This window comes from Xiphophorus couchianus, chromosome 5, assembly GCF_001444195.1.
Source record: "Xiphophorus couchianus chromosome 5, X_couchianus-1.0, whole genome shotgun sequence".
Taxonomy (NCBI): domain Eukaryota; kingdom Metazoa; phylum Chordata; class Actinopteri; order Cyprinodontiformes; family Poeciliidae; genus Xiphophorus; species Xiphophorus couchianus.
The window spans coordinates 27,870,599-27,889,419 of record NC_040232.1 but is presented as its reverse complement, the minus strand read 5'-3'; the positions used below and the strand labels follow the sequence as shown (position 1 = coordinate 27,889,419).

Genomic DNA, 18,821 nt, shown 5'->3' with positions numbered 1-18,821 from the left:
ATTTTTTTCCTGCGGATGTTCGCACTTGATGTGAGTCTGCAAATACGTTGGGATACGTAAAGTGCACTAATCATGTCAATGTTGCTTATTAAATCCTATTCTTAAATGTAAGGAAACAAACTAATTTACACAGGGAATTGTTGTGTTTTCGGTCAACACACCATTAGATGTTTAATCTACATTAATCTCACTGACCATAAGCCTGATTAAACAAGCCAAGTCTGATGGTGCCAGTAATACTCAAAAACAATAATAACGAAAAAATAAAAACAAGCAAAGAAAAAGAAAAAAACGTGCATTTGGTAAATCTAACTTGCGAGACCAGAAATAGGTCTGACGTACTTCCGGTAAATAAAAGCAAGCCGCCAGTTTTGAATGGTGAAACAATTGTATACTTTAAGTAATAGTAGTAATAACACTGCATTTACAATTGTAAAAAAGCAAAATGTCCGTCAGTTGTTGTCATGGTTAATTGTGCGAACAGAAAACCCCACTGGAGCAACCCCTGACCGCAAAGACGTGATGTAGTGAACACTTCATCTCAGGTAGGTGCTGCGTTTGCTGATACATTCACATGCACATCACTATTGGTGTCACAGCTGGTAAGTCTGAAAACACTCTTGCTCGATGATTAAAGTTTATGTTACTAACAACCTATAAGGATTTTTTAAATATTTTTTTTGCCTCAGAAACTTTCCCTGATAGCTATGTAGCAGGGAGTTTAAAAAAAAACTGTACAGTGTTAATATTATTTCAACATCTATAATCTATGATATGCTAATCTCATTTTTTCTTTTCTTACAGGTTCAAAATCAATTTCCCATATAAAGAATAATTAAATGTTTACTATTCATCTAGGAGTTGTGTGAAATCAATAATCAATAAGCTGATAAGCCATTTACACAAAGACTCAGAGGAGCAGTCAATGTGATCAGCTAAATAAAAACACATTGACTTCTTCCATTGCTTTAAGACACAATTTTCTTAATTTTGAACTAAACTAACCAACAAAGTATTACCAAGTGCTTCATGATAATTTATAATCTTTATTATAACACCAAGTTTGAAAGCAGTGATCATTAAAGCTATGCAGATTTAAGACATTAAACTCCTTTAGGCAGTGACATTAAGCAGCATAATTACATTTTGTTAGTCAGCTTTATTCACAACCGAACGCTAGTAAAACGTAAAAAAAAAAAAAATCTATTTCTGTAGACAAAGGTAAACAGGGGAGTAGTAAAAAAACATCTATTTACACGAACCGATACATGAGGTGAGCACAGGATGAGACACTTGTCTCCATAAGCATCTTTTGACTTCTCCGCTTGTCTCAATCTCAGTGTGTACACACTTTTCTCCTTTAAGGTTCTTTGATCCTTCTCTAATTTCCAGGCAGTTCCAAGCCAGAATCTTAATTTGCGCAGTCTGAGCTCGCACACACTTCATCCCTTTGGGAAAAGAGCAGCTTCTCTCCTTCTCAGGCCTTTCACAGTCAGTCTGTAACAGCCAGCGTGGCCAGAAAGCTGAGGTCAGGTCTGCCCACCGGTGGTGTAGTTTACACGTTGCCAAGTTCACCGGCCAAACTCTGAATGTTTCTGCAATATCAGAGGGAAGAGAACTGAGATTCAGGTCTGCAGCATCTTTCTCCAGTTTCTGTAGATGGATTGCTTCAACCTTTTTGAGCTTTGGAGAACTATGGCTTAACTTTTTTTGCCAAGGTGGTGAGCTGAGAGTCTGAGAAAGACTCACTTCCAGAGGCTGATTCTGAAGGCTGATCCACAGACATCCACAATGGGTTTGAGTACCCAAAGCCAGACATCCTTGAGCTTTTAAACAATAACATGCCAAATTTACAAACATGTTATTGAATGTGTTCAAAATACAAGTTCCCACACCTCATTTAAGCCTCCAATATTCCAAACAGAAATTCTTGGGCAAAATCTTGTCTCTCACTTTTGCATCATTTTTGTCCACTTGCTTAATTCAACTCTTTTTATCCATCTCTAATTCCACAGTAAAGTATTTAAAGTAATTTGTGTGATTTGCAATGTCAAGTACATGAGTGCAGCTGGAGAAATTGAGAAAGATGCAACTAAATCTTAACTTCTGACCCAAAGGTTGTAATTGTGTGATTGTATGTATTTGCTTAAAATGAAAGTTGCTAATTCTAAATATTTTTTTGTTTTGTTTTTTTAAGAATACAGATGCCTTCACTCATTTTCTTACCCAGAGTGTCATGCATTTATCTTGGATTTTGAGATTCTACTTTGGTTTTTAATATAAATATTGTTGGACTTTATTTATAAATCAATCCAGATGAAGTAAAAAAAAAAAAAAAGACAAAAAAGGTTATTACAGTAATTAAAAAGTTCAACTTATAACGTGTTCATTTTTCATTTATTCTGCTAATACAGCTAATAGAAATGAATAAACAGATCTCAGAAAACAAGAACATAATTGAAGTTATGCAATCACAGAAATATTGGTCTACCAGAGTATGCCGATATACTTTTTATATTAATCACTAAATCAGTGCAGCTTAATGAAATGTCCCAATTAAACAAAAAAAACAAAGATAAACTTGTTCTGACAACCCACCGTCTTTTCTATTTTACTTACATCTGTCAATTTTTAAGTTTCATTTTTGATAAAAAAAAAATAATCATGTGCTAATCTCCAACAAGGATGAAAGGCTTTTCTTTTTTCTTTTTCTCAAACCAGAAAAATACTTTCAAATAAAAAGCTCTACATGTTTGGGGAACAGCTCCCCATTTATTTTTGATCCCATAAATCAAGTCTCCGGTTTGAAGGCACATCATCACATAGATTTTATACATCATTATTTGCAATTACTTAACTATACAGGCTAAGGTTTTTTGTTCACATTGACATTATAGTAAACTTTAAATAGAGTTACATAAAGTTGTGTGTATGTACATGACAACATCAGATTTCTAAGGAAATAAAGCATTTACTGTATAAAATTAGTTGATTATGCAGTTTGTGTACATTCATGTATCACTTTGTTGCTCTGAACCCGTTGATGAGGTTTTCTTTAAAGAGAGAAGAGCTGGTCATGCGTGGCGTCCTGTTGCTTTGCGGGTTGCGCCTGAGGTCTTGGTGTGGAGGGCGGCACATTGCGAATTGAAAGGTTACTGTGGTCCGCCGCCTTCGCCCGATCGTCCAGAAACTTGTCAAACTCTAAAAAGATGTGAGTTTTATGAAGTCCTCTTTAGAATAGCAGGTTAAATGTTGGGAAATATTTTATTAGAACAGCTAAGGAGACGAAAACATACCTTCACTGGAGACTCCTTCACAAACCGACGACTCACCCTCCTGCTATTTTAAAACGCAAACATTAAATACTGCGCTCTACGTTCATCACCCGCTTATGCTAAACAAGTAGCAAGAGCTCCAGCCTACCAGATCTGAAGATAACCATTTGTCAATTTCATTCTGCGAAGCATTTTTCTCTGGCACCATCTAAAATGAAACGCAAAAAACGGAATGACTCAGATATTGTTTTTAATTCAAGGTGATGATCTTCCTGTAAATTCGATGAATGTCGTCGTGGAGTACACACCCCTCCTGTGACCTGCAGCCTGGAGTCCAGAGCTTCAGCAAGGCCTTCCACCATCTCAGGATCTTCATACTTGACGCTAGACGCAAATAAAGAAACTTCATTATGAAAATACGGCCTTGTTTTAAATTGTGCGACGCTTAAATTGGTTTTCATCACAAGCGTGGAAAAAATGAATGCATGCAAATATTTCAGTGTATTTTTTATTTCATTTATTTATTCATTTTAAACAGGTTTTTATAAACAAGTAATCAGCAGGAGAGAGAAAACATGTGCATACACAATCAAGAACAAAACAATCAGCTTGCCACTATTTAAGAAGCAAACACTTATTCATCCACAGTAATAGATCACATAAAAAGAAATATTTGTGTGGATATGTCAAAACTATCAATATGGCATATTGTGTCTGAACTGCTGTTTGCTCTATTACAAAATAGCACTACCAATGAATCAAGTTAACCCCCTGCAGATATTTTCATCGATATGTAAATATCGATATGTAAATCATATCGATTTATGAGAAGCATTTGAGAGAAAATTATGTAGCGCTGCTCACCTTTTCCTCTGTTCAGCCAAAGAGCTGCCTCTCGTCTGGGCAAACATGTCAAACTCCTCTTCTACTTCTGCAAAACAGAATTTCAGATGATAAAAACATATAATATCCTGCTTCATTTCAAATAGTACAGATAAATTTCTGTTTTCAATGCTCAGCTTTATTCACTGAGACATTTGTTCAGATGCAGAAAGTATTTTCGAAACATGTGATTCCCTTTTCCTCCAAGAAATAAAGTTTTAGAAACTTTATTTTTGGGAACTTTTGTTTTAACATAAGTTATAAAAAGATTACTCACTGTGATTGGCTGATGATTGGTGATTGGTCTGGGTGCTGACGGCTGGTTGGCTGGTCGCTGTTATCGTGGCGGGCTGTTTTTTGTTCGGACTTTCAGGACCGACGTCGATGAGATTTGGGCTACTTGCAGAGGTCTGGAAGTCAGTTTTGTCATATTTAATAACAGAGTGAGCACAGGAAGAATGAAGAAAAACATTTGAAACTAGTTTCAATACACCTTTTGTTATTTTAAACACATCAGGCAACTTCTGATTATTTTTACCTGTTGCGTATTTGTACTTTGAGCCTTGCTCAGTCGCTCAAACCTGACCAAAAAAAAAAAAAAATGCAGTAGAAGGTTAAGTGCTGCAAATTTTTCATCTAATGTCTAACAATCCAGCCTGACCTGCGGCAGCCCACCTCTCAAAGCGAATGAAGGTGTTGTTGAGGTCGTCGTTCACCACGAGAAGCTCCTCCATAAATCCTTCATCCACCAGCTGTGGGATCAGTTCAACCACACGACTCTGCATCTTCTTACACACCGAGAAGAGCTGCTGCTTGAGCAGACCAGCAGAGAGAGAGATTAATTGCTGCAGCTAATTAAAACGTTTATGCAACAGAAAATATGATTCCAGGAGCTTTAAGGAGCATATGATTTAATTTACATCTGTCTTTTCCGGACAGATTTTTAACTGTATAATTTTTACTTTGAAATAAAAATATTTCCAACATGTTTCGTAAAATGTCTGACGACATTTAACGACTAAACTAAGAAAAACTTTCTCTGTAGGTCAACACCCTCCGTTGTTTTATGCTTTTCCTGGTAGTTTTTACTGTAAGGTTGACAGAAAATTTGTTTGATAAGATCTATAATAATAAGTAGCTCCATAAGTGAGAAGGAACCGTTTCCAAATCAAACATTAGACTGTGACGTTTCAGCTGTATTAATAAAGTTAAAATAAAATTAGTTGTTGATAAATAAATGTACACCCAAATAAATAAAAAAAAAGATAAACACATTATCGTTAACTGGAACTGCAAAGAATAGACATACGTATTTAGTTAGAGTTTGAGTGACAGACAGAACAGATGAGAAACAAATAAACCCACCTGCAGCAGGTCTGCATCGTCTGCTGTGCTCTGCCCAGGCTTTAGTTCGTTTAACATTTGAGACATTACTGCCAGGTTTCCTTTAACCAGGGCCAGCTCGCTCCGCAGCTTCTGCTCCTGAAATTTAACAAGATAACAAAAAGCAAGAATTAAAAACAAGTCACAAAATTAGGCACATTTTTGCTTTACCTTTATCAATACCTGGTACAAATAAAGGGCACATCTTAATATCTGAGCCAAGATTGAAACATTTTATTTTCAAAATAAGAGCCTGCAGAATGGCAAAGAGCTCAACATCAAACTTGGCTTCCCTGGAGTGAGTCATTAAACTATTTCAAAACTATTTCTATTGCTTTGACTTGGATTTCATCTGTGAATTTAGCAACATAAATGAATGTTTTCCAACAGTGTAGCAACTCTAACTTTTGAGTAATTATAAAGTGGGTGGGTACACCTGAGGTGTGGGTAGATGTGAGGATATTTGATCCTGAAGGATTAAGAGTTGCTGACTGCTTTCCATTACAGTCTGCCTTGCCTACTTCAGTAGATCTGTTGTTGAAACGATATCTACAGTGATTTTCTGCTGCTACAAATTCTTGTAGTAGCTACATGTCGCCACATGGGGGCAGAGAATAGTGGCGCTCCAACACAACACTGGTATTTTCCAGGTTTTGAGACTTTAATATGCATGATTTTCAAACTTTTCGCAGCTTTAATGTGACACATTTTCTCTGCAACTGAAAAGTGAATTTTGATGCTATCTAAACTAACTGCAAACTATGAATATAGCTAAATCATGAAAACAGGGAAATTTAATAAAAATAAATACAACCATGAAAGCTGAACTTTATATGCGACTCATCACATTTACTATAATTGATGGCAGGTGTGAACTCGAGAAGACTTGATGCTAATTTTAAATCAAGTGCTTCAACAAATGGTTATGTAGAAGCACTTTTATTTTTTACATTTCCTCCTCAAACATGTTTATATTTTTAGTTTAACTGTATATTTACCATATTGAAAGTGGACAACATTATTGTCCACTTTCAATATGATTTATCATGAACTTTATTTTTACATCTCGAAACCTGGAATTTTAACAAAGTTTTGACTAGCTTTGAGAGTCACAGTGGCCTGTTTTTTTCAACTTTTTTCAGTTTTACTTCAACTGAAGTAAAACTGAGAGGAAAAAAAAATCTTAGTATCGTAGTAATTTGGACTCAGTATTATAGTTATTTGAGGAGTTTATTTGAGAGGTGGGTGCAGATCTCCCAGTATGATCGTTGTGATAGTTAAAACTCAGTAATTCTGACCATCAAAGCAAGTATTTAAAATGTAATTTCAAGGCAGTCTCAGGGCGACCTACCTGTTCAGGAGTGAGCGGGACTGGTCCATTACTGACTTGGACTGGAGATGAGGTATTTTGACTGGTGGGGGCGGCGGCAGGAACTTGCTCTGGTGACGGACGTGTGGGAGCAGCGACAGAGGTCTCCTCAGGTGTCCCGTTCTCGGGGATACTCTGCAGGACACGAAGAAGAGGTAAAATATACGCAGACGTTCATAAAAGCATTACTGTGTGATAACCTTCCAGTTAACAGCCAGGCTCACCCTGTTTGGAGTATGAATGGGTGAGAGCGCGTCCAGGTCTGTCATAGGAAACTCCAGACCTCGCCGCCTTAGGTCATCATATACATACACCACCCCCACCAGGGAGGGAGAGCTGCGAAATGCATCAGCCCATGACTAAAGATAAAGATATAGGAGTAGTTATGAAGAGATGACTGACTCCTAGAGCTGCATGCAGTTAGAGCCTCCAGATGACGGGAACAAGCAATAAAGGAACAACAATAAGTGAGGCAACTTTGAGCAAGAGCAGAAAGGAATTGTTTTGCAGCTCATTTTTAATGTAATCATATCTTCCAATCAGCACAAAAGTTACAATTACTATATAGCAAGGAATAAAGAGCTATAGAAATCTCAAATACAGTAAGAGATAACCCAAATTTAGCCATAATCAAGTGACTGTTGAGTAAACTTTATGAACCAGACGGTCTTAAAACGGTTTCAGGCTGAAAACACTTTTATAATTAAAACCGTTCATAATTATGCCACCACTAAAAAGAGATCAGAGATGATGTTAGTTTGGAGAATCAGGAGGGAATGGTGGTAAAGTAGTGAATCTACCATCTGCTCAAAATAAAAGACTGAATTTCCATAAACTAAACCAACCAAAAAATAAAGGAAGGTTTGGTAAATATTAAATTAAATACTTTCAACCTTTTATGACTTCAGTTCTTGGAACAAAGCTGATCACTTGGGAAAAAAACTGCTTCTGAAGAAAATAAAAATCCAGACATTTTTTATAATAAATAGATTTATAATGAATATAAAAGCTCCTGTTTGTCACATTTCAACTGACTGATTCAACAAAGAAAGTAAAGACGCTTGATAACAAGATGAGTTAATTGGACACAGTTTTTGTCTGAAGCAAACCTGTATGAGGCTGAGAACGCGGTCATGCAGGGCTGTGGGGGGGTTGTATTTGGGCAAAATGGAACGGACCAGAACCCCTTCTACAAACTCCTGTGAGGCCACCAAAACATGGAAGCGATGGCCACAGTTCTTTACACAGGTCTCAAGAACCTGCGAGAGCAAAACATAAAGCTAAAATTATGACATGTACCATTCATTAAGCTACTATTGATACGTTCACTGAGCAGTTAAATGTTTATTTAACCACTGGGAGAAATAGTGACGCAAACATTCAAACTCTGATGATGATTCTGGTGTTTGAAAGATTCCCTGACACCCTCACATTCCTCAGTCTGTGACCGCACACTTAATGCAGAAGCATGTAATTATTACTCACAGTGAGAGCCAGCATAATCTCTCTGAAGTTCTTGTTTCCAACAATTCTTTTCTTAATGGCTTTGACGGCATCTCTGGGCCTGAGGGAAGAAATATTTGCATCAGCTGATCTTTGTTTATTGGTTTATTATCTTGAAATTTAAAAACAAAGAATAAATTGCTGCACAAGCAGATATCAGCTGGTCAGAGATCTGAATCCAGGCAGTTTTTTTAAATCAATCAAGGGCATTGAGTTGAGTTGATTGTGGTCTTTAAAAAAACAAAACAAAAAAAAAAACAATACCTACCCCTCATCCGTCTCATTGATGATGTCACATATCTCCATGTTGAGTCCCCAGTCCTCCGACTCCAGAGAGCCGCTGGTTGCTCGATCTGTAAACAAATAATTAATATTTAATTAATTCAGTTAATTAAATATTAACTGAAGAACCAATTAAGAGATGCTATTTTATGATTACAGTTGGGCCTTCAATACAAAAGTAGCCAAGTTTACAAAACTGCTAAAATATTCCATCATATCATTCCTTGGATTTGAAAGTGCAGAATGATCTTCATTTAACAGGAGGAGAATACTGCATGCTGTCTGTCAGCTGGCTGAAAGAGGGCTGCTACACATTTTCCTTTCTTAAAAGAAAGACTAATGATACCATTTTTATAAATTTATGGCAGTGAAAAACAAAGGCAGATACGGTATGAAAACTAAAATAGGACCAACCATAATTTCATATAAATACAGTAAGCCAACTGAAAGTAGCTCGTGTTTTTCACAGTCAACAACAAGCTGACTGTCCAACCAGATAATCCAACTAATTAACTAATATCAGTTTAGGTTTATGGTATGCCATAATAGAGAATAAGATGATAAAACTATATTCTGCAAAATAAGTACCTGATGTTAGTCTACTGTATGTCTTTGCTTAAGAATACGTATCAAAGTCAGAATTAAAAAACAACAGATAAAAGTTAGAAATAAATGTGATATTTTAGCATCAATGGGGATAGTTGTTAACTTTCTGTTTTAAACACAAACAATTAGATCATGTTGTATATTCTTACATGTGGTGGTGTATGCATAAGAATTTGTTGCTTATAGTTATGATATTGTGAAAATCTCTTTTCACCCCATGCTAAACTATAATACCAACCATTAGTTTCTCTTAAAAGAAATGATGTCATGCATTGCTTCTACACACCAACGCAATTTCATGAGGTACTAAGAAAAACTGTCACATATAACAAGCTTTTATAAACCTTGTTGCATGCATTTTTAAAAATTGCTTTATCCTCAGTCTGAATTTAGCTAATGATTCCTCTTGATTCCTCCAATATGAACGCTTGCAATTTTTTCTAAAAAGTTGTCCACATGGAAATGTCAAATACAGCCTGCAGACACACAGAGGACACACCTGCATTAACCCAGATTTGAGGTTAAATCTGGGTTACAGCCACCTGTAGTTTGATAGCAGGAAATAAACAGGCACATCATTGTAGGAATTGTTCTGTAAAGGAGGTTTTAATTAAAATGTATGCATTTTCTCCATTGTGCCCAATGTTTTCAGGATAAAGAGAAAACTGACATTTGTATCGTCACGTAGGGAAACCATGAAAGAAAGAGAAAGAGCCATTTCTGCAATAGCTCCACCTAGATAAAATTTGTTAAGAACCTTGATAAAACCAAGGTCAGGCTTCGAGTTTTACATTTATCCATATTTTCTACAATTCCATAATCCTTGCATGAATAGAATATGCTTTTACAATGAAGGTTAAAATATTCTTCCTTGATTAGAACTTGGCCAACTGAAGCCTTTCCAATTGTATGGTAAATCAAGAACATAAAAAAAATATTCTTCTGTCCTTAGCGTCATCTTGTTGTTGCTATTGTTTCCTGAAACATCATGAAAGCAGCTAAAGATCTACTAAAGAACACAGCTGTTCCCATTGCCTTTGAATGCAAGGTTATTGCTCATTCTTATTCACTTATCAAGAGCCATTGTAAAGCGTCTGAGGGCCACATGCGACTCTGGAGCCCCAGGCTGCACAACACTGAACAACAGGAATGCTTGTTGCTTTTTTATTTTATTTAGCCTCAGTGACCTTATTACAAGATGACCTAACACATGAGATTATAAAGAGAGACACTGTTATGTATTTCCCAGACACATAGTGCCATTTCATAGCACAATCAAGTAACCATGCTACCTTCAGTAGTTATAAAAATGCTGCATAACTCAAACAATAACCTTCACTTTCTCTATTAAGCCTTAAACAATTGTTTTGAGGAGAGTTGGAATGAGAATGAGTTTGTATGACAATCTCTGCAGATGTGCAATTCCATTTGGTGTTTGTTTGCTAATTGCTGCTGCCACTAGTCATGTGGAGCTGAGTGGGGGAAGGGTGTGCCATGAGGCGGAAGCTCAGCTTGGAAACTGAAGCAGATGCGTGGAAAAGATGACGCTCTGTGAGACCAAGCGTTTAGGCACCCCAAATAGCTGCCATGTGACATTAAAGGATTTCTGAATTATGCATGAAAGAATCAAAGCAGCACTCCAGGTATGTTTTTGTTGAGGGGATGACATTATATCATAATGTAAAGCTCAAAAGAGTCGACTTTATATAATACTGCGCCTTTAAGGACCTGGAGATCTGCTCTTTCAGAAACCTTGTGTGGACTTCCTTTCAGTTGTATCATCATTTCTACAGTGGAGTGGAGCCAGTACTTAAGTAAAATCAACTTCTGAACCATGAAATGTTGACAGGAGCTTACACAATCATCAGCAAACAAGGTAAACTTTGTTTAGTTCAGGATTGTGCAAGTGGCCGGTTGGAAGCTTTAACAGTTTATCTCTTATCTGAGGAAGATAAAACTGTAGGAGTCCTCATTTACAATAAATCCAGGTTACTTAGGTAAAGATAGCAGCTTGTCCAAGAAGGGTCAAGACCAAAGTGGCTAATAAGTCAATTTTCCTCATTTACTGTGTAAATTGCATCACTTCCTGTGTGACACACGGACTGAGAATTCGACATATGAAGTGTTTCTGGTCAAAGTAACTTCTGATCTAAAAGTTGGTATAAAATGCAAAATGTAAATTACTTTATTGATTTTTACTCTGCTTTGTTTTTCTAGGTTACATGTTCCACTCTGAATACATGTTTGATGAAGACATGTATTCATGCGCCACCTCCCACCTCTATTTCCTGTATAAAAATTGCCGAGCTGTAAATGACCATCATCTAATGTAAAGCTGAAGACAATTAAAAAATTTGTAACATAATGTTTCCACAAACTGCTGTGGTGTTTTGTGAAAGTTGGCCCTGCTGTTAGCTCCAGCCTCTGGCACAAACTGATCTGGATTCAGTCCTAGAGATCTATTGAACCCGTGCTGCAGTAAGGTGTTAACTGCTTGTAAACTTTTGACTGAATTTCCACTCGTAGTTTCACCTGAGCTGCTCATTCACCAACCCTGTCTACATTAGGCATGGGCCAGTTCAATTACAGTTTCAAAACCGCTGAAGTTTTTCATTATGTTTAAAGTCTTTTTAAACTGAACTGCCGGCCAGCTGGCTGAACAAGGCCTAAGACATTTTTATTGTCTTATTTTCATTATTTTAATAATGAAAATACAGTATTTTACAGTAATGGATGGGACATTTTGGCTGAATGAAAGCACAGCTGCAAATCAACAAACTCACATTCACTATAACCAGTTTTTTAAAAAAAGGGTTCAGTGGTTGTCAACATAATCCGAAGGACATAAATCACCCCAGAAATTCAGTTTTTAATCTACTGTAACTTCCCTAATTTTTCTTACCTACTAAGGTAATTTTGGTATCATTTGAAAATCTGTTTTGGAAGGTGAATCGTCGCCATATTGAAGACGTATTTTATAAGAATTGCCTGTAGAAACTCAAATTATTCAGCCAACAAGGTCAACCTTTAACTTCTTTCCTTTGCAGTATAATCAAGGCCAGCTTTCTTGCACTCCACTCTTCTCATAAGTCTCTAAATCCCATTCCTTTCCACCAGAAACACCTCACCAAACCCTCAACCTCGCTTTGCTCAATCCACATGTGGGCAACTCCTTCAGATTCCCTCCCTCTCCCTTGCTCTGGCCTCCTCCGCTTCATGTGACTGTCAGCTGCTTGTGTTCACATTTGTCTCAGAACCAGCTCACATCTATGTGCAGGAAAGTGAGAGGATTAAAAAGGAGGAAGGAAGGGCTCAGATGGGTGTGCGGGTGCTACTCATGACAGATCTGACACTGCGCCATTCTCCAGGCACCAGCTGCTGAATGAATGAATGTGAAAGCGGCTCGCAGAGCTTAAGATTAAATATGTGGTTTAAATCTGAACATAAAGAAAGTATGTTGAAACAAATCCGTTACTTTCGCCGTGAACGATGTGAAGCTGCAGCTTTATGGAAATGCTTCAGAGACTGCGGAAGTGGGTGGAAACAATAAGATGAATGCTGATTGGCTACGCCAGCCGTCACTCAATGCGCACTGACCAATCGTACACGAGAATTAAAAACAGGTCTCACCTCCGTCTGAGTCACTGCCTCTTAAACTTATTTGTTATTTTTTTGTACAAATTTGGACAATTTCGGTGTAAGTCGCGAACATAAAAACCGCCTTTTACACCAATACAACCCAGGAGACGTTTGTGTTAACCACCGAAATCTCGAAACATGTCGAAAAAAATCTCTAATGACACAAATGACTACAAAAAACACAGCTGTTAATATGTTTAAAAAAAAAAAAAAAAAAAAGCTCACCGATTCTCTGTCCGACTGGCGTTGAAAATGGATTTCCGAGGAGAAACTCCATGGTCTCCCCGAGAGAAAACATCCTGGGAATCTACAGCTGGTTGTTCACCGTTAAAACAAATGTAAACAGGTTTCAAGACTCGCTGACCGCCGTGTTTCCTTTTGCTTTCAGAAGCAGCCACTGCTTGCAGAGGTGCACTAGCTCTGTGGGAGGTCACGTGAAAACTCACACGGAAGCACACCCACACCCACACACACACAAGCACTAACACACCTCTGATCACATCATCAGCTTACAGTCCAACAAGGTTTCTCTGAACAACCCTCCTCTATTATTTTGAAGAAGTGTAGAATCATTCATGAACAATTAATTACAAACTTGAGGAAGAAGTATTCTGTTTATATACTTTTTAATTAAACATAAACTATATTTTTTCCAAAATATAAATCTATATTCTTTATAAATACCTTATTATATATTTTTTTGGTTTTTAAGTAAAATATTGGTTTAGATACAGCAAGTGTGTTGCAGCACCTGCTGTAATTTATAGCATATTTTTCACAATCCGATTTTTTCTTGTGTTCTTAATTTTATTATGGTTGTTTGTTGTAATTTCTTAGAAATATATCAGGGGCGTTAAGTTATACTGGCAGATACTTGCCACACTCTTTTCCTGTTTATGGTTCCTTGGATATGCTACACTCTCGACCAGCTAGGTACAAGGGTGTTAGAAAATGGATGGATGGATGGATGGATGGATGGATGGATGTACGTACTACACAAAGCTTTTCATATTTTGTGACTACAACCAAAACATTCAATGTATGGGGTTTTATGTCAGCACAAAGTTGCACATGTTTGTGAAGTAAAAGAAAAAGTATACAAAGGTTTATATTTTTTTAAAGAACATTTGAAATGTGTGACATGAATTAGTTTTCAGCCTTAGTTTGTACTTTGTATAACCACCGTTGAAGCTGCAAGTCTCTTTGGGTATGTCTTTCATTTGCACATCAGATTGAATTGTTTCCCCCATTCCTTTTTGCAAATTAGCCAAAATTCAGTCAGAATTGATGAAAAAAGTTTGTGAATACTATTTTTAAAGTTCTGCCAAGGATTCTTAATCATATTTAAGTGTGAACTTTAACTGGGCCTTATGGAGACACTTTAATCTAAATAATGTGTGCTTAGAGTTCCTGTTCTGCTGGAAGATGATTTTTCATCTCAGCCTCAAGTCTTTTGGAGCTCCTAACTGGTTTTTTTATTACCATTTATTTACCTTCATCCATCTTCCTCTCAGCTCTGACACACTTCTCTGTTCCTCCTGAATAAATGTCCACAGCATGATGCTTCTCCTACTGTCAGCCACTGTAGTAAGTCACTATGTGGTCACAATGATGATTAGTTATCTTTAAACACTTCATCACTATGTACACGGAAATGCATTGGTCAGATAACTTGCCAGTGAAAGAGTGATTGCTGCTGTCTAAGGAGCAATGAGGGCTCTTTCAGATATTATTTGTAAAATATATTTTTTAAAAATCATACCATTTCGCAGCTCTGTACTGCTTTCCATGGGTATGTCATGCAAATTGCTAGTAAAATACAATACATTTGCAATTGTAATGTGATAATGAGATACTTTTGCAATTACGTGTACGTGTGTAAAAAAAAAAAAAAAGCCAGACCGTCTAACAAGAATAATGAAATCTGCAAGTCATTAAGTTTTCTATTAAGATGCATGTAGTTTCATGTCTCACTCAAGACAGAAATGAAACCAGCTGGACCAGTTTGACAACGATTGATATGAAACACTTCAGATTTAAAAAGATTATATTTTGTTTGAACATTAAGTCAAGCTACAACTAGCTGGTGGGCTTCTACAGATTATATTACTTTGACTAAAGTGACCTCTAATGCTTTGTCAGAGATGTTATATGCAACCATTGCTTACAGAGTGCACAAGAGTGCAGCAAAAACGCGTTTATTTAAAGATTTCTTCTGTTTTTGCATGTTGTCATTATTACTTGTTTAGGATAATGTCAATTTAGATATCAGACAAGAACATCCTAAGTAGAATTTTTAAAAAGCAGTTTTTAAATAAATTCCTCTTTTGAAGGAAAAATGTTATCCAATGTTTTATTATGTATTTTCCGGTGATTTTATTGCTAGATCAATGTTGCCTTGAGTTGTTATAGAAATGCTGCGTAGCAAACATAGCACTGCACCTTTAATTCAACCAAATTACCAGGTTTCCAATGAGCACATCATATAAAACCATAGAGTAAAACTAATGATCAAATCTTGAAGGTTGAGTATTTTGTTGACTAGACCTGCAGATAATACAGTATCATACTGTTCCCTGGAGACGGTGGGTCAAACAAAGTCTGACATTTACTCTGTCACTGAAACATTGTCTTCATATTTATATTTCATATATGCATATAAACACTTTAGGAGCCATTTTTCCATACAGTTAAGTAAAACTGTAGTAATGTTGGAGGACTACAACATGTGTTGACTTTTTGTGTTTTTGCATTATCACCACAAGGTGGAGGCATTCAACATGAGATGGATGGGAAATTTTAAGTCCAAGAGGATGCAGAAATGTGAACTGGAACCAAACTCTGTGTATCTCTTTTCCACATGATGCACAAAAACCACAAGTAAAACAGCTCAGCCAGTGTTGTTCAACATGTATCTTGTGCATGACGTCATTTGTGTGTCTTGCCAATATAAAGCACAAGTTTATTTTTATAATGTTCATGCTATAAAAAAAAAATGGTTTATTCAAATGTTTTCACATAAAATGGACAATAAAAAACTGACATGAAAAGTAAAGGAAAGAATTAAATTTTAAATAAATACTTAAAAATCTTGCTATTGACATTAAATGCAGGGATCTGCTGTTGTGATATTTATATAAATGATGGAATATTTTGGATACTCAAACATATCTGTGGTATTTTTTAAATAATACAATTCATGATATTCTAAATTTTCTTAATGATGTGCTTATTTTCACTAAATATTTTCTCGTAATATTATTTTTTACATATTCTTAAAATACTGATTCAGTTATCTTTGCATTTCTTTATTTATAATCTGCTTCTCTAATTTTTTTATGTTAAGAAATTTCTACAAAGCATATTTTCTCCTTGCAGGCATTTTGTAATCTTTATGTAGAACTACATTTCTTTATTTTATATAAAGTTTTTGGACAGTTTGTATAATAAAGCTCCATTGACACTTCCACAAATTTTCCAGAAGCTTCATTAAGACCTTTGTTAAGTACCTCGATCTTTTGTTAGCAAATCATTTTTAAATTACTGCATCTTAAGTTATTATTTTCCAGTATGAGATCAATCAGTTTTGCTCTTGATCCCTGTAAGTAGATATTCTTTAATATGACCAAAAGTTGCATACAAATTAAAGTTAAACATAAAGTGTATTATTGACAGATTTTCCTTGGTTATGAATTCCTGCTTGATCTTTTCATTAGCATAGTAGCAGGAATTTATGTCTAAGAGGAAAAATATATATCAGTGTGAAAATCATTTCCAAAATCTTTGTGGTGTGGTTGCTTGTCCCAGGTGGGTCTGAGTATTTCAGGAACTGTGCATATACAGGGTTTCCAGTCACAGCAGATTCAAATAGTAGAAAAGAATATACAGTATATGTCCATAGAGAGGTAGATATGTGGATAAAACATGTTGATTTCAGAAATCAAAGGAGAATGACCAGATTTAAAATTTAAAAACATAACTTAAGCTCAAATTACCCCCTTTTTGCAAGCAAAGTAAGACAAATACAACATGTAAAACACACAGTTGAGCTACAGCAAGAGAAGACCACAAGGTGTGACAATAGCACAAGCCACAAACACCAAACTGACTCCAGAAAATTGGACAATAACCAAATGGAGAAATGGCACCTACTCTCATGAGCATCATTTTCAGCTGTAAAGAAACAGGTCGTAGGGTCAGAACAAGCCATAGACAACATAAAGGAACAATCCATTTTCCTTGTCTTAACAGCCCAGATTGGTGCTGTTGGTGTAATGGTGTGGCAGATAATTTGCTGGTTTGGACTCCTCAGAACCAGTCAGCCATTGTTTAAATGCTACAGCCTACTTCAGCATTGTTGTTTTTATAACCCTCGTGTAGCCATCTTCTTATGGCTACTTTCATCAGGACCATATGCGACAATCATCTCAGAATGGTTTCTTGAGCGATGGAAACAGCAGATTCTCATAATCAGCTGATTAATTTCTAGAATGTTCATAATATTTATGAAACCCTTTTAAATGTGCCACAAAAAGTTAAGGTGGTTCTGAAAGTTGAAGGGGTTCAACCTGGTACTACCTAAATGTCTAGTGAGTGTACTTTACCTCCAACAGGTTCTGTGTTCGCCCTGAGGTCTCCTTACACTGGGACAACAGACAACAATAATCTACTGAGAATAAAAGCATCTTGTACTTTTTCTGTCACCAATTGAATCCTGTATTTCTTGAATAGTTTTTAAGGCAGTAGCAGGCTGAATAAGCAGTGAACTTTATGTTACTGTTAAAAATGTAGATCCAAGTTCAAACCTACTCACAATATCATGGTGAAAAGAAACTACACTCTATATTAATTCAAGTGGCTTAACATGTAAATGATGTGGCCTTTTCCAGGTTATGAAACAATTTAAACCCTGCCTCTAGTGGATTTGTAACTATACATCACCTTTTCATCTCTTCCTATTAATCTTGTACTTGCAAACAAACCACTTTGTATCAGTTCACCCAAGCCATTACTAATCAGTGTGTCTTTGTAACTTTGTAATTTTATTAATTAGGGAGATAAAAGGTGATAAAAATAATAATATTCATGCATATTATAATTAAGTCGTACCAAATTTCTTTTACAAACTTTGATTCTCGTTAAGGACGAGAAGATTCTTAACAAATACGGCAAATTGGAGGTATCTCCTTGTAGATGTTTTCTATCTGTTATTATTTATTGGCATCCCAGCTCTTTCTTCTTACAGTAGACTGTCATTAAATACTCCATTGTTCTTTCACAGTGGGTGCGAAACATTCTGGGTGTTTGTGGGTGAACTGACGCATTGGTTTTCACTCCCACAGAGGATGGCATCATATTGTGCCAAAAAAGACAGAAAAAGTGTGACATGACCTTACTAGAAACAACCACCACCACTATAAGGGACTGTGGACAATTGGTAATGGAAAACAAATGTTGTGCCATCAGCACAGGTTTAGTCAAAGATGTAATCAAGCCAGGGGCAGTATTTAGATGTTGAATAAAAGTGCTCTGAGAACTTAACCTTGAGGAATCCCATGCAAAGGCCTTAGCTCAAATGTGTAACTTCTAAAATGACAGAAGGCAGAGCTAATCCAACCAACTCTGTTTAAAACCAGAGGGCCCTGGACCGAACATAACGGAGCCTATGGAAGTGCGGAATATGAGTTTGGGTTCAGATTTAGACATGACTGTCCATTAACACTCATTTCAGAAATAGAGCTTAGGAAATGCATGCATTTATGTATGAATGCACTTGTGATTGAATGCGTGGTGGCTGCGGTGGTTGTAAATTGATCCCTCCTACTCTCCCCTGGTTCGCTGCGCAGAGGAGGGGTGAGGAGGAGGAGGAGAAAAAGGAGGAG

At 36.4% G+C, this 18,821-nt stretch overlaps 1 protein-coding gene across 2 annotated transcripts; it reads right to left on the bottom strand.

Annotated features, from left to right (window-relative positions):
- Positions 1–2,380: 2,380 nt before the first annotated feature.
- Positions 2,381–13,382, bottom strand: LOC114145552 (target of Myb protein 1). 2 transcript variants are annotated; one of them, XM_028019176.1, is made up of 15 exons: positions 13,165–13,382; positions 8,681–8,765; positions 8,395–8,473; positions 8,019–8,168; positions 7,134–7,268; positions 6,892–7,044; positions 5,523–5,639; positions 4,833–4,966; positions 4,696–4,738; positions 4,435–4,567; positions 4,140–4,206; positions 3,584–3,659; positions 3,424–3,483; positions 3,297–3,339; positions 2,381–3,201 (listed from the first exon to the last, which is right to left on the bottom strand). In XM_028019176.1, the coding sequence occupies exons 1-15, from the start codon at positions 13,235–13,237 to the stop codon at positions 3,056–3,058; spliced, it is 1,494 nt and encodes a 497-aa protein (XP_027874977.1). In that variant the 5' UTR covers positions 13,238–13,382; the 3' UTR covers positions 2,381–3,055. The 2 variants fall into 2 exon arrangements, with proteins under 2 accessions (XP_027874977.1, XP_027874980.1); XM_028019179.1 differs by having other exon boundaries at positions 3,297–3,336.
- Positions 13,383–18,821: the final 5,439 nt, after the last annotated feature.